This window comes from Anopheles nili, chromosome 2 (assembly GCF_943737925.1).
Source record: "Anopheles nili chromosome 2, idAnoNiliSN_F5_01, whole genome shotgun sequence".
In the NCBI taxonomy this organism is placed as follows: Eukaryota; Metazoa; Arthropoda; class Insecta; order Diptera; family Culicidae; genus Anopheles; species Anopheles nili.
Window position 1 is genome coordinate 6,542,847 of NC_071291.1, and position 24,633 is coordinate 6,567,479.

The following is a 24,633-nucleotide window of genomic DNA, read 5'->3' on the forward strand; positions in this document are numbered from 1 at the left end:
TGTTGGAAACTGTTTCAATAATTTTTATTCAATTTATTTCACTTCAAGTATTATTCAGTTATGTAAAACAACGCTCATAGCATCCGATTATTGAGAGATTTTAATTTATAAAAGTGAGTCTGCTCTACTAACGGTAGGATACTTAAAACAACCAACGATTGTAGAACCGTTTGTAAAGAAAATAGAAATGTTTTTCTTCTTTTACTTCTCCATTGGTTATCTGTCCTTTTATTTACTGGTTCTTCCAATCCATTTAGCAAAGTTGTGTAGAAATATAGATTGGAAAGCCCTTTTTCTACTCCTACTGCTGCTGGGACTTAAATCAGTTCGAGTGATTCTCTTATCGGTTCATTGTTTTTTTGTGCATTTTGAACAGACAACAAAGTCACTTAAAGTTTCACGCTCACTCCACTGGGGGAGGTATCGACCGGGCATCGCGTTTTCTTCTCGATAAGTGCACGAACGAAGTTAACGGAGCAGCTGCTGCTCGAAGAGCGAAAGGAAAACTTTCAATGCCTCAGCTTCGAAGCGCGACCCATTACCCGACGAAGCCCTATTTGGCTCCGCGGGAAGTGGCGAACAAAAAAAAGAAAATATGAGTCTCCATTCGTTCCCCATCACAAACGGCACCAATTTCCGGTGCTTGGCAATTGCGCGCGACAAAAAACAAACGCTGAACGTAATATCGCTAGAAGCTAAAGTGCAGTCGGTGCGGTGCATGCCTTGCCGAGTGGTGTGAGATGTAATATTTTATCTTTACATCGCACCAAACGCCGACCATCGTCGAGGAGCATCCCTTGAGATGCTTCACGGTCTCCCGTCGTAACCTTTTGCCGTTTGTCGTAGGGAATGCCGTTTGCGCTGCTGCAAGCCACAGTGGGGCTGGTATTTTTTTTTATGCTGTTGCGCGAGTTCAACCCCCGCGGAAACGCACGTGGCGAAAAAAGCGCGCCACTCGAGCAAACAGCAGGCGGTTCCCTACGGGGGAAACTCTCTCGGCGAAGGAAGGGGCAATGGAGAGAAAATTCAACTCCACTCTCACATTAGCATTTACCCACACTACGCAATACGCATCGTGTGCGCATGTGTGTGTGTGTGTGTGTGTGTTTGTTCTTTGGCTTTCTCTCCTAGTCCGGCTTTCCGTCACGCATCGAGCCGATCGCGCAATGTGGTCCCGTCTATAAATAATGCCCGAGCACCGTACCGAGCGATCCTGGGATTTCGAGCATCCCGTACGTGGCCCAGATGTCGCGCCCCCCATGTGGACGGGACGTGCCCTTGAGCTATGCCTTCTAACACGCGTTTCAACCGTTGGTGTTCGGGTGCTCACGCTTCGACTGATCACTTGCCTTCCCCCAGGGCTATCAGATGCTAATCATCAATCAGCTCGCTGACATTGACGTTTGCCTTTATCTTTCATTTTTTCCTGCGCTTTCCCTTTCTCGCTTTCTCTCTCTCTCTCTCTTTCTCACCTCCCCCTATGTGGCCACCGTATTGTTACGTTTCCCACACATGGTGATGTTCATTGGACGGGCAAGCTCACGGCATCCCATTGAAACGTCATGTCACTTGGAAAACATTAAACGAATGTTTAGCGCCGATGGCGAGAAAATTTCCCGGAATGGCTGCGAGCCGGGGCGGGTGGCAAAGAGGACACGCGTTCGTCGTCTGACCTTTAACGAGCGCGATGCGTGATTGTGGCGTCTCACGCGCGCGTTACTAAAGCATCGATGTTCGGTTGGGACGTGTGATCGGATGGATGGATTGCTTGCTTTTGTCTCTCAAACCACCGAAACCGGTTGGTACCGTTACATCACACGATGCGTGTGGGGGTGGGTTATGCTTGTGGTTGTGATCTTTCAGCAGCTGGCGGGTACCTGCGAGCCGGACCGTGTGTTCGATCGCAACACGGATCAGAGAAGAAACCTGAGATATGGAACCTTCGGTCCCGATCGCATGGTTTATAAAATCGCACTTCTCACGGCGTACGGTCGACTCGGGGTACTCGATGGAGGCGCCTGGTGTTTCGTAACATTTTGCGCTCCGTACCGAAAGCATCATGCGAACGCGGTGTGGCACCTGGCTATGGTCGCAATCTTTCACCGCACGATGTTTCCGTGTCGGTGCTGCAGATAGCTCTCCCAAGCGGTGGATAAAACGAGACACAACGAGCGCACGATATTAAACAAGATACGAGTGGTGCGAGCGACGTAGTACAGCTAGGACGACACTCAAAGGGTGGTTGCCATGCCACATCGAAATCGAGCACTGCAAACCGAAGTTGACCGAGGAATGGGAGACTTAATTTTTGGGGAGGGCATTTAAAATTAGCTGAGAAAAGTCATTAGTTTTTAATGTTGCCCGTTTGCTGGGGGAAATTTTCTGCTCGCTTCCGACGGGTGCTCTTCTCTAATCACCGGGCGGATGTGCAAGTGTGTCACACAAAAACCTAATGGTGGTAGTTGTGGGCCATTGGCGCAAATGAAAATCAAATTAACATTCAGACAACCTGTTCGGTGGGAGATTTCTGCCATTGTTCCCATTTTACAGCGATTTAAGTGGCGCCAGTTGCCTGTTGTCTATTGTGCTTGGTAGCCTGGTAGTTCAATTATCAACCCCCGCAAACATCCGATTATGTCAGCATGATCATAATGCTTGCTCGCAGTTTCGAGCTGAAGATGACGTAAACTTGTACCACGGAGCGCCATTTGTCAGCCATCCAAGCGAAAGGCCATCGGAAGGACGTGGATTGGCATTTGATTTAACCGTGTACCGTGTGGTCGGTTTCAGTGGTTTCATCTCGCGACCGGGTGACCGGTGTGGTGTGAAAGTAATTTCGCAGAGTGGTTGGGTGGAAAATTCACTTGGGATGGGCGCAATTTGCCTGCGGTTTTAATTACTCGGACGCGTTGTCATTTTGATTTGACGCACGTTTCCTCTTAGCGCTGCAAAATACATCCCTCACGTCAGACTGAGCTGTGTAGGAAATTAATGATTAAAATAGTTTTCGTGTAAAATTATTACTCCGGTCGTATGAATGCTATTGCGTAATATCATATCATGTTGCTGATGCTTTCAAACTATTGCACAAAGCATCTTTCTAAAGGTATTCAGGCATTAGTGGGTTAGATTTAAATAAGTACAAAACATTTCTGATTATTTTTGTAAAACATTACCTTTTTTCGCAAATTCTTGTAATCTATCTCGTTTTTTTATTTGTCACAACGCCCGTTAGAAATGCTTACCGATGCTGAAAGTCTGTATGTTTTACAGACAAAACTGATCTGCTCGTGAGTCCCGTTTGAGCGTGAGCGTGTTATGTAATTTTTGTGACATTTATTGCCCTTTCCGTTAACGATCGTGCCAGTTGCGAACGGTCGATTGCTATTTGCTGCGTGTGCATTAGTAATTCATATCCGCCCGTTGGTTTGGGTGTTGCTTGCGCCCTTCCAGTGCAGCGCCATTTCGAGTCAGCATAAACTTCTCTCATCCTTCCACACGGTTGTATTCGCACGGGGCATAAAAACGAATCTCAACTCAATTACGGGTGTGCCGCACACTCACACTCGATCGCCTCACCGTTGACGATGAAATCGACCGTCAGCTCCTGATGGTCGCTCACTGTAGCCCGATAGGCTGCATAATTGAACGATGGTAAATCGAGCCAAACATCAACCGGCGGGTTCGTGAAGGCGTGTGCGCGGGTTTAGAGTCTCGGGGTTCTCACGTGCATAAAATATTCACCCTGTCTGCCCATGTTTGAGCTGAAGTGTGCAGCCTCGGTCGATGCGTGATATCCTCCAGCCCAGACAGCCTGTCGGTGTTGAGAACGCGATTGAATGCCTGAGGGCTTGCAGGAGTTCTCGCCATACCCGAGGCCGCCCGTGATTCATTGATTCGGTTTTATCGGTTTAATAGTTTATCAAACAGTGTAGAAAAGCACTCCTAATAGTCCACCCCGGTGGAACCGGGTGAGTGTTGTGAATGTGAGTATACAACGATCGGGAGCGTTTGATACCAGTGTGAGCAACACTACTGGAAGTGTGAGTGTGTGTTTAAGCATATTTACGCACGTTTTACACCTGAGCTGTGAAGGCGAATTCAGTTTGTACCGCATGGCACACTTCCTTCCTGTGTAGACGCATGTCCTTTGATGTTTTTCCATCCCACAAGTGTGTGCTCTCTGGTAAACCTGTGAAGGTAACTTGTTATGACTCGTTCCTACCCACATATAAAATGATTATAAAACCATGTTTGAAAACCACAAGAGATGTTTGAGTTTGTTCAAGACATGATACACTTGTCGCTAAAAGAAGCTAAACGTTGTGTCTACAAGCCCAGCAGCGCATGCGAAACTACAGCCAAATATGCTTGTACTAATACATTAATATTCCATAGCACCAACATTGCTCGAAAAATGAACGATGCTGTAATATCGTCAGTCCTCGCGACTGTGCTTCCTAAGAACGTCCCAAAAGCTCACCTTGACGATGATGTCGGTTTGCCAGTGACATCGGATGCGTACTCGCTAGCCGATGATGATTAAGGCTGTTAGATAAACTTGGTTCGTTGAAACCTCTCGTCTAACCTTCCACCTGCCTGCTTCCGCTATGCCGTAGCTCGTCGATGTGACTGCTGTGCCGCGAAAGGTAATCTAACTTTCACGTCGGAAACAGCCGGAAGCGTGCGTCTTCTACAGTCAGGGCGTCGTGATCGTCGTTTCGCTTGTTGTGTTCCGTTCAAATACAACATAACCAGAAGAAAAAAAAGCACATTTTAAATTGCTTCCAGAACTGAACGGAAGCAAGACAGCGAGTGACTCTCCACATCTAGGGAAAGATACTCCGTTTGATGCGGCGGGCTCAGTTCGAGGTGTGTCCTTCCATTGAGCAATGCCTAGAATTGAACCAACCGGCGGTGGCTGTGGGTGCGATGATTCCGATACGCTGTGACTGTTCATTCGTTTCATTCCGCGGACCATCATCAGTCACTTTAGATCAGCATCAGTTAGTTCTTGGAATGCTGCCCCTTGATGCGGCTGGCGGTGACGATGGATGATGTCGTTGAAGCGAAATTGAACGCGAGACGCGTGAAGCAAAAGGATATGCTCCTTTCCTCGATTATCACCGTCATTGTTTTGCGCAACCCAAATACCCTTGGGGCGCTTGTGGGCTCCACCTAGGCCGTTTTTTGAGTCAAGATTTTTTTCTGTTTTTTCCCCGACACGTTGCGATAAATGATCAAATCGCCAAGAGTGATGCTAGCTCTTCTGGTTCGGTGGAAATTTAATTTTAGCTACTGGATCTTCGGAACACCAAATTTGGGAGTTTGTTATTATTTCGCAACCGTGCAATGTAGCAGTGAGGGTATAATTTACGAACCAGCGCAAATGTTTGATTCGATGTATTTTATACGGTATATTTGTTGTATTATCGTTAAAATAACGCTTCGTTGAATTTCATTTTCCTTGAAACACTTTACGCTTAAAACCAAACATCAAACCAGACGAGCAACCTGTTGCATTATGCGTCCATCCATCAACGACGTAATGGAAATTGTTTCGATAATGGTGATTGCTGATGTCGCCCCTTGAGGAGAGCCAAAATTCACTTCACCCAAGGCGAAAAGGGTCACGCCGGGGAGCGAACGGTTAATGTGGCCAACGAGTATAATTATGGATAAGGAGGGCAGCCGCTTTTGGCTTCCTTCCGACAGGTGGCCGCCGGCACTCTGCTGCTGCCGTGAGCAAGACAAACAAATACATTTTAATAAAGCACTCCCCGACGGGGCGGATGCGTTGAATAAAATATGAAATCGGTTGGCACGATCCACCGACTACCTGTTGAATGCAATATTTTCGAGGCCTGAATTCGTTCACCATGATTGTTTGTTTTTCGACTTTCAGCGCATTTTGCCGGTTATTTTTTAGCAGTTCATAAATTTCGGGTTTTGTACACACACTGCAAATGTAATGATTGTATACGGAATGTTTCGTCATGATGTTGCTAATAAAAATTGTTTAAAATTACTACGCATATATTTTGACAGCTTTGGAAAGGTTTCATTGAATGTGACGAAATATGGAGGCGCATGGTGTTTTTAGTTTTAGGGTGAACAACCATGCGTCTCCATTCAAATTCTTTCAATGAATCCAAGTAGCAAAAAATGTAATAAAATTTAAAGTAGCATTCAAAATTTGATGTGCATTTAATGCTGCTTTTTTGCTCTTTCTTCGAGTGAACAATTCCAAAAACATATTTGTTTAAACGACTTAAAAATAGTTACTCTTGCAGCATCAACAGTCTTTAGCTCAACTTGATCTTTGTTCGCGGGCTAAATACATCTCCTTGAATAATGCCATGATTGATTGACATCAGCGCGGTGAATAATTTGCACTACATTAATTTGCCGCAGCTCACGAAAAGGGAAGCTGCTTTACCATTCGCTGCACGTGTGCCTGACCCTGCTGCTGTGCATTGGTCCGAAGCCAATACCACCAACGACCGATGGCGTGCGTAGTTTTGCGGTTTTTACTCCAATCAATCATCTGCATGATGAACGGCTTTTGCTCCAAATTTCAATTAGCCACAATCTACTTCCGCCACCGCAGCAATGGAACTATGACACGATTAACTGATGGAAGGCAGCTGCCTAGTAGACGGATTAGATGAAGTTTTTGCGCTGGTGGGTGCAGGATCAGTTCCGGTTGGGCGGATTTCGTAAAGAGTAAAATTATAAACTACAAAAAAGGGCAAAACACCACAACCATCGTTGCTGGGGTGTTTATTCCTGCGATGTAGGAACGAAGTCCATGAAATCCATGTGTCATTTCCCAGCAGACACATTTGGGTGTATTCCATGGACCATACCTTCCAATCTCTGCCTAGCGATAATTTATTGCTAAAGCGATAAAAAAGCTCTGCTGAGCTATCGCGTTTTTTGTTCTCTTTCATTCTTGGTGAGTTTCATCCTCGTGCCCCTTGTGCAAACACCGAGTGTGTGTGTGTATATCAACATAAATTATGCTAGCTTATGTCGCACTGCACACTTCCTTGGGTACGTGAACTAGTGTAATTTTGTTCAAATAATTCGTGCTTCATTGTTCGTTCCAGCGAGGTTCATTGCGAGTGTTGGATTGCGTGGCAAGAAAATTAATAAACAACCGTCTGCCAATCCACCTGTTGGGAGGGTCATGCCGTGATGTTCTACAATTATTAGCGCATACACGCGCCAAACACGTACTTTCCATTATGCTGTGCAAATCGATTAACATACCCTGGTGCTTCGGCAAGCGATGGAATATAATTTCCCCGTGACGGAGAAGGCATCCGCTTGTGGCACGCTCATGGCGCTACTGAAGCCCGCATCTGTTGCCGAGGGGAGCAAGTTTTAATTCGAAACCGCGGCAATAGCGAAGCATTAAGCTAATTACGCCACTCTGCACCCACGTGGCACGATTCCGGTACTCGTGGGCTACGAAATGGTGGCAGCTTAATTGAGAAATATTTTGACAGGATTCGCGTTACTCGCGCCAAAGTTGGTGAACCGAGATAGCGTGATGGTGATGCACTCACTTAAAGGAGCAAACTCGCTAAATCCACTCCAAGGACGAGTTGCTCGTTCCATCAGGTCGTGCGACTCGAGGAAACCATAGGAATCGGTGGTTCTCACTTTTCCCTAGAGTGATGTGCTTCTCTTCTCGGTTGCGGCTGCAATCCTGCAGTGAGAGTTTGAGATTTATTGTCAGCTGCTGCCAGGATAGGATGGTGTAATTCAAAACCCATTCGTTCGTCATTCGAAGCCCATCTGACGGTCCTCTCGGGGACGATATATTTATTATCGAAACGACACGTTTTCCAAACGGCAACACTGGCTGTCAGCGAGCATTTTTCGTCATCATTATCGTGAGTTGATTTATTTGTTTATGTTTCGTACAAAAATTAACTTTCGTGTTCCACCGAATCAGTTTACACCGTGGATTGGTTTTGTGGCTTGTTTTTTTTTGTTCTTCTTCAAACTAACCGAATAAATCACAAACGAACAAAGCAATAGGTACTGCCAGGGCGTTTCGGTCTATCACGGACGCACCGTGGTGGAATGTCCTTCGATCACGATAATGCCTTGCTGGTTCGGTCTAGAAAGTCAAAAGCCTTACCAACGAAGGAGAATAAAGTAAACAAATAAAACGGTCAATCCGGGCCGCCTCAGGGGCCTTGCCAGTTCCGCCTTCAGCGGGAATGCACTGATCGTAAAAAGAAACAACATGTTCCCGAGGGATGACCTTCTTCGAGTCGCTCGTCGGTTCTGCCATCGATCCATTTCGCTTTCGCAATGTCCCCCCAGGCTAGCCTGGCCGGTGGCTCATAAAATGTTATTTCGTTTTCGTGTACCTCTCTATGGGATGCGCCACTTTCTTCTGCTGCTATGAGAAACCGGTACTTGACGGGCGAACTGAAAGCTTCCAACTTCTGTCTATTGCCACTGGCCGTTGGTCCATAAAGAGCGTTTGCGCGTTAGAGTACGTTCCTTATGTCGTTCAATACATGCCGACAGGCCTGTGAAATTCATTCGCACAGTCTTTACCGGTGCGTGTGAAGCGAGATTAATCGGTTGCTTTTTGTGATCTCTCAGGTTGAAAAAAAAACTACGTTTCGTGCGTTTTTGTTCGTTTCTAAACGATAATCTTTGAAACGAACTCCTTTTTATTTTACGTGCACTGTCATCACCAGCTGCGTTCCGGAGAGACTTCCATCCAACATACGACCGTTCCGCTGGGTCATTCCGGATTCCGGTGGTTTTCCATGCACTTTTGCGAAAGCTGCCTTCCTTTCGGGCTGATGCTTGGGAAAATCCTCCTGGCGTCGTGGTAGGATTGTTGGCGCAGCAAACGGATAAAAGCGTTCATCTTCCGTGCGTCAAGAGCACGGAAGGAAGAGAAAAAAATCCCTTAGAGGCGTGCTCATACGCCAAGCGAAATCATGCATGCGGCTGGGTTATTTTAACCACCATCTTTCATGTCAGACGGATCATCGTTCCCACGGTTGAATAAATAGTACTTTTCGGAAAGTGGTTCACCATTCGTTGTTTTTTTTTATCCAACGTTTACTGGACGACAGATGAAACCATGGCTGCGGCTGGATTTCATAATTCCGTAATTCTAGCCACCGTTTCATGCGCGAGAAGCATTTTCATGCGAAATGTTTTAGCAAGAAATTGTGCTTGCATATCTGTGGAAGAGGGAGCTCCATATCCTCGAAATCTAGTCTTTGCACGTACCGTAATCGTATCACGCATGTCGAGGATTATAAATGTTCGAAAGTTTACCCCATTTCCACCTGAACTTGTTATGTGATGTAAATGTAGTCATGTTTAGGAAGGACTCTAGTGCTTCTTTTACTACTTGTTTAATATTCGTAATGTACGAAAGCATACGAGTAAGTTAAATTTACCCTGCGTCTGTGATTTCTGTGCTCTCAAACTACTTCACAACTGTTCCTTGTTTTGCCCTACAAAAAATCACGAAAAAGACCATGCGCCTCCATCGTTCATTACTATTCGCCCGTACAGGCGCACAGAATGAGAGGTGCAATTAATGGATTTTCCGCGTTCACACGTCTGGATACATGGGTCGAATTCTGTCTCGTCCCCCTGGAAACAAGGTCAAGGTTCAACACATGAGCACGTTCGAAGGCATTGTGCAAGGTTTGCCTTCGCAATTTACCGCGGCTCAATGCCGTAGGGGCGTAGAAGTAAATCACGGAAAACTGAAACAACCCATCCGCAACGTGATTATACAATATAGAAGTCTAATCTACGTAATTCACCCATAAACTTTGCAGTGTTCAAAACCAACCGTGAGGTCATCGAGAAGCGCTCAAAAGATCGATAGCTTCTCGAGGAGAAAGAACTTGACGGGTTTCGTGCAAACGAGTTTTCTGCTTGGCTTCAGCATAAGCTAGCCGTCTTACATTGAATGCTAATAGTTGCAATGTTTCTTCCGAGCAGAGACGATGTTAAGACTATTGAGCATTAAAGCTCAACATTATATTAGGCAAGGGAATAGCAAAGTTTTTTTTTATTTCGTTAAAAAATAGCGAAACTCGATGAACAGATGACACGTTTATGACGACGTTATTGAAAGAAAAGGCAAGTCTTTCAAGTTGGCTGTCCACGTAAAGCACCGGAGGGCAAACACTTCACCAGTGGCCAAACAAAGGGTACGAGCTGGACATCCAAACACTATCATCACTCGACACGCTCCGACGTGATGGCATGGTGAAACTACCGGAAGTGGCCCACAACCTTGCAGCGCGCTGCCGGCCGTTTTCTAATCCCACTTCCTTCCGTGTGGCGACCGAGGGAAAATGACCGGAACTAGAACCCGCAGTGTTTTTCGCTATGCCACCAACAGCTCTAACGTCTATATCCGCGGGGGTTTCACCGGCTTCCGGTTGGGTAAAAATGTAGGTTAGTTCCTCACTTTGGCGCGGCATTTATTTACATATTATTAGTTTGACGGTTATCCTCCGTCGTTTCGCGCAGGACCTTTGGCTCCTTCCGCTAAAACGGTGGCTGTTGTGCATGCGCAAGTGTCGATGGGATGTTTTGTCATGTTTCGTCAGAGCTCTTGACTTTCCTTCCGCTTTGGTTCGTTACGTTGGCGAGTGTTTTCAGTGTAAACAACGAAAGAAAACCCTATTTTTTGTAGAAGTTGCAAGCTCCGAAAACCACGACGACATGGGTACGGCAACCGTTCGCTTAAATCATAAATTCCGTTCCACTGTGGCTCGGTTTATCGCTTTGGGTTCGTTTCTTAGGAAAATGTGCAACGAAAACGTAATGGATACAGCAAAACAAAAAATAACAAGAATTCCATGCCAAACCGCGACTAACGGCGGACCGACGAACGCGAGGATAATCGAAGGCACCACGAATGGCTTTGCCTTTTTATTTAATAGAATTTATTTACATATTTTGCCACGGGCGGCATAAAACGCACAACCCTTTTCGGAACGCCAGCCGTTGGCATCTACGGCAAACTAGGCGGGTGGGATGATGAAACCTCCGCTAAGGGAATTTAATGGTATTTTATAACAGCACAGCGCTCAGGAATCGATAAGGCGTCGTACTCGAATGCATTGCAGTAATGCTTGAGAAGGGGTAAGATAAAAAAAACACACATTGCACTGAACTTACCGACAGTAGTCGAACTTGTAATGACTTGTTTGCTGGTTCGAGCTTAAAGCCTTGACATTGAACTGAAATGTAAATTATATCACTGACCGAGATTTTCCCATGTTAATGAATGTAAACTTTCCGCGAAAAAGCCACTGCTTGCATGGCTGATGACCATTGATTTGTTTGTTGATGAAAAGAAATGTCATTCTGTCTGTTTGATGTCAGTGACATTTTCTGATTAAATAATATCTATTAATCAAATTTAAAAGGATGATGTCAAACACAGAACATCATGCCAGCCAAGGTTAATCCCCTAGTCAGCCAATCCAATTGAAGAGCTACTTTCAGGTTGTATTAATGCCAAGTGAACCGCTGACTGAATGCAATAAAACAAAACCACTCAAAAATAATATTTTGATTGCCACCATGAATAATTTATGGTGCTTCACGCATGACCGCAGCGTCACACAACTCGTGTTTCTCTTCTGCACACGTACACCCACCCACGAAACATAGTACAGCAACGCTAACTTGAGCTTTTATCTAACGAGCGGTGCATTCAGTGAGCTTTTTTGATGTCACTTTTCATGCGCTTGCTTCGTGCACTCTATCCCCAACCCGAGTTGGTGCTTCGAACGAGCATCATTAGGTACGGTTCTTATTTGCTGTGGCGCACGATTGTGACAGCCCTAAAACTCCCATCACAACTGCTGGCAGCTCATAAATTCAACCATCAGCCGCAGCAGTCGTGCGCTAGAGGTCGATCGCTTTTGCAGCAACGATCGTAATTACGGCGCCGGGTGCCGATTGTTTCATCACAATGATTAATTGCTCAATCGTGACCGGAACGAGCCCGGTCATTGCGGCGTCTCGCCGAAAGGGAAAGGATCCCGGATTCGTTAGCGAGCGTTAAATGAGACGGTTAATTGGGAAGGGCTGTTGCGGGTTCCATCGCCGGCAGCAAATTATCATCCGCACCGGGGGCAGCAAGGACAAGACGGCATGCAAAAAAAAAACACACGTTGGCTCATATTTCTTTCTCGCAACGTGCTAACGTTCAGCTTTGCGACCGATTGCGCCTCATCGAAACCGGATGTTCGGGGGGAATTTTAAATGCTTCCCAACGTCACCGTTAGCCTGAGCTGGTGGTCGTTCTTAAAGGCTTAGGCTAAATTCTCTACAATCCGCTATCTGATGTGCCTTCAAAAGGAGGGATTAATTTGGGCCGAATTCGCCAAACGTCCATTCTCGATGACGCCCCCTTCGAGCGCCAAAATTCCAACGCATCATTTCCTTCACCGGACGTGCCCGAGAGCAAAGGTCCCCGGTCCGAAGCGAACGGCATAATAAAGCACACGCAACCTCCTCACACAAGTCGGTGGTGTTTGTGGCGTGTGATTCGATCCATCTCCCATTACAATACTAGAGCCGGATGGTGCAAAATTCTATTTCCACCTCACTCAGAATGCGGCTGCCGCCACCACGCCTCCGAGAAGTCAATAAACGCAGGCCACCGAAGGCTCGCTCTAATTAAAAGACATAAATTGCACCCAAATCGGAACCTCCGTCAGTGCTGCAGCCACAGCACAAGAGCGATGGAGCAAGCGATGGACCAGACAATGGATGGGATTTTGGACGGCAGCTCAGAAGAAGCAGAGCCAAAGCCGCCCAAATCCGGCCCATCCTCCCAAAGTGATATTGATCCAACCAACTAGGCCTTGGGTAGGTGTGCGTGTTGTGGTATCTTTTTCACACCACCGACGCTACACCTTCGTTAGCGCGGATAAATGGTTGGAAATGGCCGATAAAGCCGTTACCGGGCGTTGCTGTCAAGGTAAGGTAAACATCTCACCTTCGGGTGGCAACGATCCACACTGGGCCCGGATCCTGTTCGTCCTTTGACCATTGTGGCCATCGAATGTGGTGTGATTTCGGCGACAGCGGTGGCGGCTATTAGGGTCCAATTTTCAACCATTTTTGCGGGCGTTTGTTTGCGCTGGCTGGCACGAGACGGACATCCCGAGATCTCACACGATCCTGCCTCGGAGCAAAACAGATGCGGCGACTCCGAGCTTATCCCTGGCTTAAGCGGTGTTGGCAAGAAAAAAGGATCAGCCTGCTTTAGCTTTGCATACGGCCCGAGCCCTGTGGGTCAAGAGCCGGGACTTGTGCCTGTCTTGAGAAAATTAATCCTATTTCATCAAATTAAATAAACCTTTCCTTCTTCTGCACAATGGCAACCCAACGAGCGTGTCTCGATCCCGGCAAACGATTGTTCGTTCCGCTCGTTTCCGTTCTTGAATGTTTAATCGCGCCAGATTTGCCGGTACCGGGAGGGGTTTGTGCAACAGCCTCTTTAAAATACGCCTTCCCGGTATTCTCGACAGACTCGGGTGCGAAATTCGCTCAGCCCTGCCAAGCCTCAGCCAGTGCTCAGGGCCATGGCACCGTCGTTAATGCAGAGTGGTTTTATTAGAAAATTCCGAAGCCGAAAAATTGAAATTGGATTATATCCGTGGCCGTGGCGTGTTTTTGTTTACCTTATCTGATCTGTTTCTGTTTCGTGCCTTCACGCGGACGAAGGTACAGAGCTCTAACGGTGGACAATGGGCTCGTTTTAATGAGGCGAACAGCTTTTAAAGTGGCCCAAACAATGGCCTCTTCGTTGGTGTGGCTCATTCTCGACCACTCTTCGAGAGGCTTTTCCCGAACGCTGTGGAAAATTGTGACCGTTTGCTTTTCGCCATTTTATGAGAACGGTTGTGGCAATTTGTGCGTTCACCACAACACGAACCACAGCGCCTCTTGGCGCCGTGGCAAAGTGCCAGAAGTCAACCGGTGGAATCACGTGGCGCTTGAATTTAAAGCGAATGCTTATTTTATTTTGTGAGAAAATCGTCGGCCTCTTCTGTCGGCTGTTGTACCGTGTCCCTCGGGACTCGGGACCAAATGGCACAGAACAACAGTTCAACCGACCGAAACTCTCGGACCCAATGTCGGTATCTCTTTCTCGTCCCAAGCACGGGTTTTCTTTCCAGTACGCTCTCCTTCCACCGATGGCGTTCCATTGACCGAAACGAATTGGGCTCGAAAATGAAGTGCCCGGAAATGTCTAAAGGAGGACGGCATGGTATAGACGCGCGGTATGTTGCCCAGTGCACGTGCAAGCCACAAAAAAGGGACATACCCTGGGTTCGGCACGTCGAAGATAAAACGAAACGAACGTGCCGTTGGGTGCAATAATTTTCGCTTTCGCACATTCCGAGATTTTGACGCCCACCTCCGGGACGGGAGTAAACCTTCGCTTGGAGTCAATCGACCAGCAAGTTTCCACGGAGTACCAGGAGCAAGGGAGTTTTGAATCAGACGGTCAGGCGGCTTGGCGGCCTGGTCGGTACGATTTACTGCGGCGAGAGCCATTTGCAAAAGTGCGAACCGGACGGAAGAGTAATCAAAGTTTCTCACCAAAGCGGCTGCAAATAAAACCCGGGTGCCCAACGGCGCACGACAATGGGGCACGACGACCACTTAGCACCACCCAACACCACCCAACACCAGCGACGGGTTAGGGTGGATGCAGTCACAACTTTCCGACGTCCGGTCGAGGGGCCATTTTGTTACCCGTTGCATTAAGCAGGAGCGCGTTGCGTTATTTTGCACCACGTTGCAACTGAGTTGAATTAAATTACGTATGAATCTTTGAGGTCACGTAGTGGGAAAAACTGGCTTCATATCTTTCGCACGCTTTTTCCCCCTTCAGGGAGCTGTAAGCTGGCACGATTTTTGCATAACTTGCATATTATACGGTACTGTGCGTGCAACTGTTGGTATTTGTTTTTTTTTTATCTCATGATACAATGCTTTACATTCAAACATCTCGCCTGGAGGTTTTTATCGTCCATTTTCATACCCCGTACGGTTAGAAGGAATGTGAAGAAATGTGAAAACATCAAGTAATTAAACGATCGCATAAAAAACATGCATTGGTTCACAAGAATAGGGAATCCTTTGGCACAGCTTACTACAAGCAAGCATGATTGTGAATTTAGCATTTTCATTTGTCAACAATGACGCCCAACGCGTTTAGTGTAGATGGTTGGCGTGTACAGCGTTCTGTGACCCTGTCAATTTTCACGGTCATTCGAACGGCTGCGACTGCCACTCGGTAAATGCAAATTGAATTTGCTTCGCCAGACGCCCCCAATACCAAGCTGTTCTGCGTTCCCGAACCCTTACCCGCGAGCCAACACCATAATCAGATTACACATTTCATCGGTCGGATTGTAATTGGGAGCGAAAACGCACCCAAGAAAGTGCAGCACGACGCTCGACCGGTGTGTGTGTCCCTGACCCGGAAAACGGAAATGTCTCCGTCAAAGGATTACACCCTTTTTCCGTACTTGGCAATTAAGGTGTACTTTCGGGCGATTGTCTACGCCACGGTAAGCAGTGTTGGTAGGAAGGATATCCATCGAGGGCATGAAATAAATACGCCTACTGCAATCATCAATCATTCCGAGTGGGTTCGGTAGCGGGCCCGTTGGGACCGAAATCAGCGAGATCGTCTAATCAGTCATCGATCGCGTGTCGCATGCAATGTCTTTGCGTTTGACGGCACAAAAACAAACCGGAAACCGGAAACCAGAAACCATACCCCCTTCGGGAGCCGGTCGAGCGGAAATCCGGAACAAATCAACAAGCGACCGGCAGGTGTTTCCGCAACAATTTTTCATTCACCCACCGGTAACGATAATTAGCTCCGGCTCCGGCTCCGGTAACTATAATTAGCCCCTCATTATGGGCCACTTTTTTGCTTCGGTTCCATTTCCTGGCTTGTCACACGCTCGCCCAAGGCATTGACAAATTGTCGGAGTTGCCTGTGCTGTCGTTCCGGGTTACATTGGAAAGGAAGCAACTAAAACCACCAGCCAGGCAGGTCACCAGCGCACGGTGGCTCGGTTACCAGCAGGTCGACCCAGCGGGCAAAATAAAACAACAAACTTTTGACTAGCAAAGTTTCAACTTTGCATGACGCTTCCGGGAGGTGTCCTATTTCGGTTATCGATCCGAATAAGCCCTCCCACAAAACCGCTATCCAGGACAGGCTAAACAGCACCGTCCTTTCCCAGCAGATCCTTGGCTCATAGCGATTCGATAGCGTATCGCGAATATTGAGTTGCCGGACCGAGCACCGAATGTACCAATCCATTTCGAGAGAAATCGACCGAGAGACCCTGTGGTGGGATGGGTGACATTCGATTTTGTTGCTCCCGGATCCGACGTTAGAAACTCCCGTGGGAAAATGGCGACGCTCGGGATGCCTATAACGACATTTCGGAGGTCCGAAACCTGGTGCTGATGAGATTGGATGGAAACGAGAGTGTGAAACTATTTTTTTTTCTCGAAAGCTCCATTCATTCATGGGTGGAATTGTGCAGCATTTGATTGAATGGTGGTGTAAATGGAACGGTTCCTAATAAAATCAGATGGAGTACCAGGCATTCCGGCGAAAAACGTGCTCATAAAACGGAAGTAGCCGGCAAATTGTACCACTCAAATGTGAAGCTCATCTCGTGCGCCAGTGAACCGGAAAGCGTGTGATAAAGACGAGCAGCTCAGCTAACCGGTACAGCTTGATTGCTTTGTGGCTGTTGCAGCTGAATACACTAACGGGTTGTGTTAATTGTTTATTTGATAAAATTCATGACGAACAGTGCTCGAATCATAGCCCTTGCGTTATTTTTCTAATATTTTTCCCACGTCATGAAGCTTATTAGTCGACTTTTCAGAGGGAAAATTAATGAAACCGCTAAATTCAAACACAACCCTTAATGCTGGCTTTTCTCGTCAAGATTCGCATCAGCCCTTAGGATGTAAACTTGTAACGTCACGCATCCACCGTACCTACCGAGCAAGCGGATCGATCATAAGGCATTAAAAGGATAAAGTTGGAGGCGAGCGTGTGCCCTCGAGCCGTCCGGAAACTCCTCCGTCCACATCTCTCGTCCTTGTGGATCTCACCCCCGCCGCAGTTCATTAGTTCGCTGATCGAGTGAAATTTTTATTAACCGCCGATGATTAATGAGATTATGGCCCGCGGGCAATCCTTGTCTCAATTATCAGCTTCCTAAACGGCCTCTCGGCGGTGGCTGGTGTGACTTCGGCCGCGAGCCACGTGGGAGAAAGTGGGAGGAAAACTTTTCCCTTCAGGTGATGCGTGCGAAAGAAAAGAAGCTACCCCCTTTTCCCACCAAAAAAAAAAACACGAAGCTCCGAAGCCGGAAGCAAACCACAGAACGGTTGTTTCTTACTGCGAGTGGTTGGTTGCCGTTGTTTTCCACAAAATTAAGCCCCCCCATTTTGTGGGTGGTTGTTAGGTGAAACAGCAACGGAAAAGAAAAACCAGCAGAAAACAAAAAGAATCAACATTCCAGAAACCCCACACCAATCCGCGCGGTTGGCGCATTGAGATGGTTTGCATTTTTACGCCTTTTTTTTCCACCGCCTGCACACCGATAAGGGCCAGCGATGGCGACGGTTTTTCAAGAGAGTGTCGAGGTCTTAGCCTCGCCATTCTAGGGGTTCGGCTTTTTTTTTGTTTTCATTTTCATTGCTTTCCTCGTTATTATTTCAGTCCCTTCTCAAAACATGCCACGGTATCATAAATTTCCTCCGAAGCAGCCAACATTTCGCTAGGATCGTGCCACGCCGGGGACCTTGTCTTGACCTTCCACGCCGGCCACGACGTTTACCCGCCGCACGGCTGTCCAGATTATTTGTAACAGTTTTGTGCCGTCTCTCGGTGCCGCTTTTCCTTTGCCGCGCTTGTTTATGCCGCTCTGTTTGCATGTTCCTTTTTGCTTTATGAACCCTACTCTAGGCGTTCTTTCGCGCCGTCCCTTGTCGGTTCGTGTTTACCCCACGGCAGCCGAGGGGCCGTTTCGTTTTGTAATCATATTAAATGAAATAATAAATTAAGATAAGTTGCAACCGGAAGCCTACCCGTTGTCGGTTCCAGTCCCACCTCTAGTTCTGGCTTTTTGTCTAGCTCGTCCCCCGACAAGACCTCGTCAGAAGTTGAAAGCCGCCCGAAACGATGGGTTAAATAGTGGAGCTGGGTGAAAGATAAATGAAAAGCCCGAAAGGACACGAATAGATGAGAAGGTCAGGTGGACGAAGGGCGATACAACAAAAAAATCCGATCCTTTCCACTGGAGCATCACAAACCGGGCATTTCTTCCTTAAACGCTTCCCCCGGAGATGGTGGCTCAGTTCGTTTCCGGTTTGCGCTCGCTCGGCGGGGCGAAGATGCGCTCAAGGGATTTTCATCCCAAACCGGCAAAGTTATGGTGTTATGCCACACGGAAGTACCTGTGCAACGGTACTGCTCACCTTCTGACGAGCCGCCGCGGTAAACTTTGCCCTCAGGCCGTTGCTCATCGGGTGATTTTGTGCTAAGAAATCCCACCGGGGGTCAAACCCGCAACTCAATGCCATCTTCGCTGGATAAGGTCGCCGGCAGGGGCCAGTGGCTCGCGTACCTAGCGAGTCCTGAGAACGCGCCAAGGCGCTCTCATAAGTTATAAACGATGTTCCTTGCCGCCGGCTCGACCCACGCACCCCACGAGGACGAAAAATCCCGACAGCTGTCCGATGTTTTTCTTTAATTTATGGACTTGAAAATTCACTACCTGTCCTTGGCGCGCGAATGAAGCTGCACACGAACGTTTCGCTTAAACTTGGCTGGCCGGTTGGCTGGCACCATGTTTACAGATGCTTAGCCCGGGTGGTCGTGGTGGAATTTCAATGTGCATCCCGAGGGTCCTTGCGGGCTGCTGCAGGCTCGGTGGAACTTTTCACCAATAGCGACAAGTTGACGTCGTCGTCTTAAGCGCCTTAATTCCGTGGTGCATTAATTATGCTTCCCGATGACATCCATTTTGGGTGGCGAAAAGTTTCGCAAGCGTCGCAAATTCGGCCAACTTATGTTAATTGTTGGCGATAGTTGCCGCGAGAACGCCCTATTTTCCGCCCACGGATCCAAGGCTTTTAAGCTGTTTGTGGGGATGGAGCGCTGTCGCAGCGCTGGATGGAGAGCGTAGCGTCGTGTAACTTTTCCAATCAATTGCTCATGAAACCACTTCCGTATTCATAATGAGGAGTTGTCTCACGGGAATCCTTGCGCTCCCCTTTCATTTGCGTCTAACACAAACGAACCATTCGAACGTAACCGCAGGAAGTTTTCTCCTTCGATTTTGAATTGATTTAAGCCGCCTGCAAGCGCCGTGTCGTAAAGAATTGCGCCGCAACTTTTCCCATCAGCTCACGATAATCTGGCTTAAAATCGCGGTGGAGCACTGGAAAACACCTCCCCACCACGGGGGTGCAATGATCCATTCAACCGGGACGACCCTGCCTCGACAATGGAGGGCGTTATTGTCCTACTTAAAAATTGTCCACCCAACCGGAAGCACCGGGCCAGTAATAAAAGCGACCACAATGGCAGTCAGCAACGCCGGCACGCCTGCGGCTCCCGTACCGTGTACGAAACGCAAATCTTCCGCAGGACGATTGGCGTTATAAATTTATCGGCCACGGTGCTGCGCCCTTAATGGCTTCAGCTTTGGCTGTCCGGGGGGCATTTTCACCACATCGGCACGTCCGGTGACGCTGGTCGTACCACTCGAAGCTGAAAAATGTTTTGTTGCTTCTTGATGAACCTTAAGGGCAACACCTAGGATGGGGAAGGGACGTTTTTTTTTTCGTTCGTTTGCTTCGTGCGATTAGGAATGATAAATGAACTGACCGGAACGGAAAACACTTTTCGTGACGTTTATTTTTTTTTGCCTTTTATGGCTTTACAGACTAATTCATTGGTAGAGAGGTGCGGCTTCGAAGCAATTACAACCACCAACGACGCTACTCACTAATGACAGTGGTGTTCGTTCGCTCCAAGCAGGCGTTGATTGCACCGCACACGATGTTTGCTTTGGGGGCATGTCCTTCCAGACACCGCAAGACGCGTTGCTGCCGACTTCCTTTGGCTCGGGAAAGCTCTTGCATATTTTAGAGTGTGATTGTGCTAAATTGCAAGCTTGCGAGCCGGATCGGGACATGAACCTCGGCCGGTACCAGAATCCGGAATCATTAATTACTTTTACGTGGTTATGTGAGGCCCTACCGGTGCACGAGCCATTCACTAAACGCACGGAGTCGTTATCCTCAATTATTCAAGGACATCTGGCGGTGAGTGAAGCGGCTCATCCTCGAAGGCTTCTGCTCTCTTGTAGCAGGAAATATCCTCAGTGGTTACAACGACCAACCTTGGCCACTGTAAAATGTTTCCAATGTTCCCATTTCATGCGATGTGAAGCTTCTATCGATCGAGCCCTTCTGTTGGTGTTTCTAGCGGTATCTCGTTGGTCCTAATCAGCCATTAATATCCTCATAAAGCCTGCAAAGTGTTCGCTGCAAGTAAACGAAACATTTTAACGCGTATTGATTGGTTCGCTACCGTCGCGTTGGTTGTAAAATCGCCAGCAAGCGAAGTGGGAAAATTCCCATCCAGATAATAATACCCTCTCGAGATCTCTGCGGCCATCTCGATAGGGGTGTTATAAAGCAACTTTTACGTCTTTATTTCACACCTTTTATCGCGAAGGAAAAATGGTCCCCGCGGTGCCATTCCATCCAGCAGCCAAGGGAAAGATGCACTTCACCACACGTACCCGGTAGAGGTTGTTTATATTTTGTTGGTTCTCTACAATGTCGATGCTGGCGGATTCCTCGAACCGGAAAGTTTTTATCACCGCCAGAGTTTAATAACAGCCCGGAAGTGCAACTTATACGCTCCGAAGGGCATCTAGTATGTGCTTGTCATTTTATTTGCTCTGATCTCAAAAAAACAACGCTTGGTTTCCAATGGCTGGAGCTGAACAACAGTTGTGAAAGTTTCATACCCGATCGTAAATTATTCTAGCTACAACGTTTTAAAACACGCAGTCCAAGTCCGCACGAAAAGTTTGTGGCCTTCATTGAATCATATGCTCTGGTATGATGTTAGGAATCTCTCTCTCTCTCTCTCTGTACGATGTAAAAGACGGTTCAAACACTATTAATCGTACACGAACAAAAAAGCCCCGTGAGATGGAATGAATAGCAATACCGGAGTCCATCCCATCCGTTTGTGGTTGTTGCATTCAACCTCGACGTTGATCATCCTTCATGCCCATTAAAGGATGCGAGATATAATGCACTGGCAGTCCGGACAAAGCCAAGCGGTTCCCTTTAGTAATTTAATCAAACCAATGAGTGCTGAAACCCGGCTTATCGCCGAAGTAAGAAATGGTTAGCTAAAACCCCAGCCAGCTGCACGCACCGTCAATAGAGCGAAATGCTATTTGCCAGCTTCCATCGCAGCTTCAACCGCAGCTGATGGTTTCGGCGGTTTTGGACTGTCTTATGCCCGAGTTTTGGCCCATCATCATCATCATCGTCGCCTTCAGCGCCGTCAGGGCCGATCAAACCCCAAAACTCGGCCGGTTCGCCGCCAGCTTGAGCGGAAACGTCACGCTCCGGACGCTAATGCCACTAGGGCGGTGTTTATGGACCACACCAATGGATCGGTCGGATCTGTTTAAATATGCAGTGGCAGTTCCGGTGGAGGTAACCATCCACACGACCGCCAGTAACATCCGTCCGTCCCCCAAGCTCCCCGTTGGGGCCGTCTTGCTGCTGGTGGCCAGGCACAACCCGGCTCGACGTCAACGTCAGCGCCATCTACAGCACAGCAGAAGACACATCACGTCCGACGTCAGTAACGGGGGCACGTAGCCGTAGCAGTCGCTTGGGTGTTGCTTGTTTACAGTGGAACATCTCCAAACACCGCGGGACCCACGCTAATCGGCTGTCCATTACGGTGTGTCTGGATTTGCTGACCCAATCTCGCTCGGTACACGGACATCTCGCCCTGGGCTGGACTTTGTCTCTCCCAGCTTTAATGCCGAAGAGATCCGGTGGGTGGTTTGTGTATGTCTTTTTTTTTTACCTGATTGATGGGACTTCCTCAAACCAGACAAACTTTTCTAATCCACTTCGGTTTGCCACTCAATTTCGGTCGAGCAACCAGGCGAAAGAAACGGTGTACACTAGGCCTGCTGGGGAACTTAACAAGGGTCCGACCTGGCCGCAAACGCGACCGAGCAAGACAAATTCCAAAACATGCGAAATTGACACGCTGGAATCTCACCCGCTCGCTCCAGCCTCGAGCCAACGATTTCCACCCGAAGCGAGAAGCCTTCATAAACCAAATCGCACCGGAGCCGGTCGGAAGCTTGGCTTCGGGCGTATCTTGCAGAGTTTTTTTTTTGCATCTTTTATGAAAACTCTGCTCACTTTTTTTCGTCTCCTTTTCACCTGCGCCACCGAATCCGTTTCATAAATAATGTTGTGGCGTTTAACTTTTGGTGTTTTCGTGTTTTGATTCCTCCTAAACGCCCGTCCCATTTTGAGCACGCTTCAGCCGACCGATGAGTTAGCCTTTTTTCACGGAGCGCCCAAAACGAGGCACATTCTTTATCGGGGTGTGAATAAGGCATTATTCTTTCATGAGCCATTTCGAGCTGGGAAGGGAACATGCAAAAATACTAACTGTTTTCTTTATGATGCCGTAAAGACAGTGATCAATCCATTTGAAGCCTATTTTCACATCCTACGTCAAGCAATCGATGAAGTGAACGAAGTTCTCAGATATTTCATTACATCATACAAATCAGTAAGGGGGTTTGTATATATTTTACGCTTGTAAAGTAAGCATTTTACACGTGGCTTTACTATGTATCAAAACAAATACTACATATAATAGATGTTCCTTTCCAATTTAAAAGAACCAATATATTTCTCTAAACATTAAATACATCCTTGACATCGCTTCAGCACAGAATATGACATAAGAGTTCAAGAATTGCTTAACGATTTCATAATGGTATACCTTTCAGACTACCGTTGCTCCGACGATCCAAATGTCATGTTTCATCTTCCATCGAATGTCAATTTGACACGTAGTACTGTCGATAATTAGATTTGCACCAAGCCGTACTGTCGTTGTTAACCCTGTTTGTCTTTTTCTCGCATTTATTCACGCTCTTTTTTCTCTGTTTTTTCTTCCTTTACAACTCTCAACAGGAAAATTATCCAACTCGTCATTATTGAGGAGGGCAGCTACGAGAAGGATGTCCTGATGTACGTCAACCTGGGTGAACCGCAACAGATCGGAGGTAAATGGCTCGTATCTCGATTCCCAGCACCCAAAAAAATGGCTCCCTTTGGCTCGTTCTCGGCTGTCGCCACTCGCCACTCGCCACTCTGCCACTTCGCGGGATGCGTGTCTGCTCGCTCTTCTACCTCTGGCACGATGCCAAACGATTCTATCTGCTCCGAAAGCTGCCTATGTCTTAGCTTCCCAATTTTCCTCTCTATCTCTGAATACGCTTCATCTCTCTTCTCAAGTATATTGGCTCGAGTGGTATCTTTTGGTTCTGTTGTATTATCGTCGCCAATATCCGCTCACGGATCGGCTAGATTGTATGCTAGGGGTTAGTCTACATTTCGTGTGATTTTCAATAGAATGTTGAACTTATTCTCCGATTAAGGGACGCCAGTTGGACACCACTAGAAGACAGGATATTCTGCGCTTTCGCAGCCAAAAATCGTTTGCTTAAGGATAGCAAATCTTCCCAAAAACGATTCCATCATCGCCGTTGTGCGACTATCTTCAGATCGCCAGATGGCGCCGCTCCATGTTGATCAATTCCAGCGAAAGTGGTTGTGACGATTTTGCCGGCGTTGAATTTGATTTCCATTCCAAGGGAGGGCCGATCCAGAAGCCACTCGAAACAATCCGCCGGTACAATTACCGTTGCTCCTTCGTACGAGAAACCATCATCGTGACTTGCCGATTGCGACTGTGTGCTTGTGGCTCGGGTTTCTATGTTTGACATAGCGTAGCACAAGCCACCACGTTTTACATACCCACATCGCATATCAGAGCCGCTTGAGCGTTTTGCTATGAATACATTACCCCTGCGACTATTCCTCGCGGTCCCAGCATCGGCTGCTCTGGGAAAGGATTTTCTCCACGCCGATGAGTTCGTCCCGTCGCGCGGGATCTTCGCGTACCTGGGCGCTATTCGTCGCCGGACAGACGTGCTCGTCCCCGTTATCCATTCATCGTTCGTTAGTCAACACAAGAGACAACAACCCATGCTCGATCCCGTCAACCCCCCCGGTCCGGACCGTGCGTGTGTGGCTTTCGATCTCCGGACCAGCTACACCGACGTGCGTTGAATGTTGATGTTTTTTCCTTGCCTTTACACGAGCCATGTTCCATGCTGCTGGGCTTGTCGATGAGACGACTTCATTAAACCACCAGCCTCCCACACCGCAAGCGCGATCTGC

The 24,633-nt window shown here is 47.6% G+C and overlaps 1 protein-coding gene across 2 annotated transcripts in view; it reads left to right on the plus strand.

Annotated features, from left to right (window-relative positions):
* LOC128720894 (sodium/calcium exchanger 1) overlaps positions 1 to 24,633 on the plus strand; it is an 87,006-nt gene that overhangs the window by 17,312 nt on the left and 45,061 nt on the right. For both annotated transcript variants that reach the window (XM_053814594.1, XM_053814593.1), the window contains exon 2: positions 23,362 to 23,453. In XM_053814594.1, coding sequence (XP_053670569.1) covers positions 23,362 to 23,453 — 92 coding nt within the window. The remainder of the gene's footprint in view (positions 1 to 23,361; positions 23,454 to 24,633) is intronic.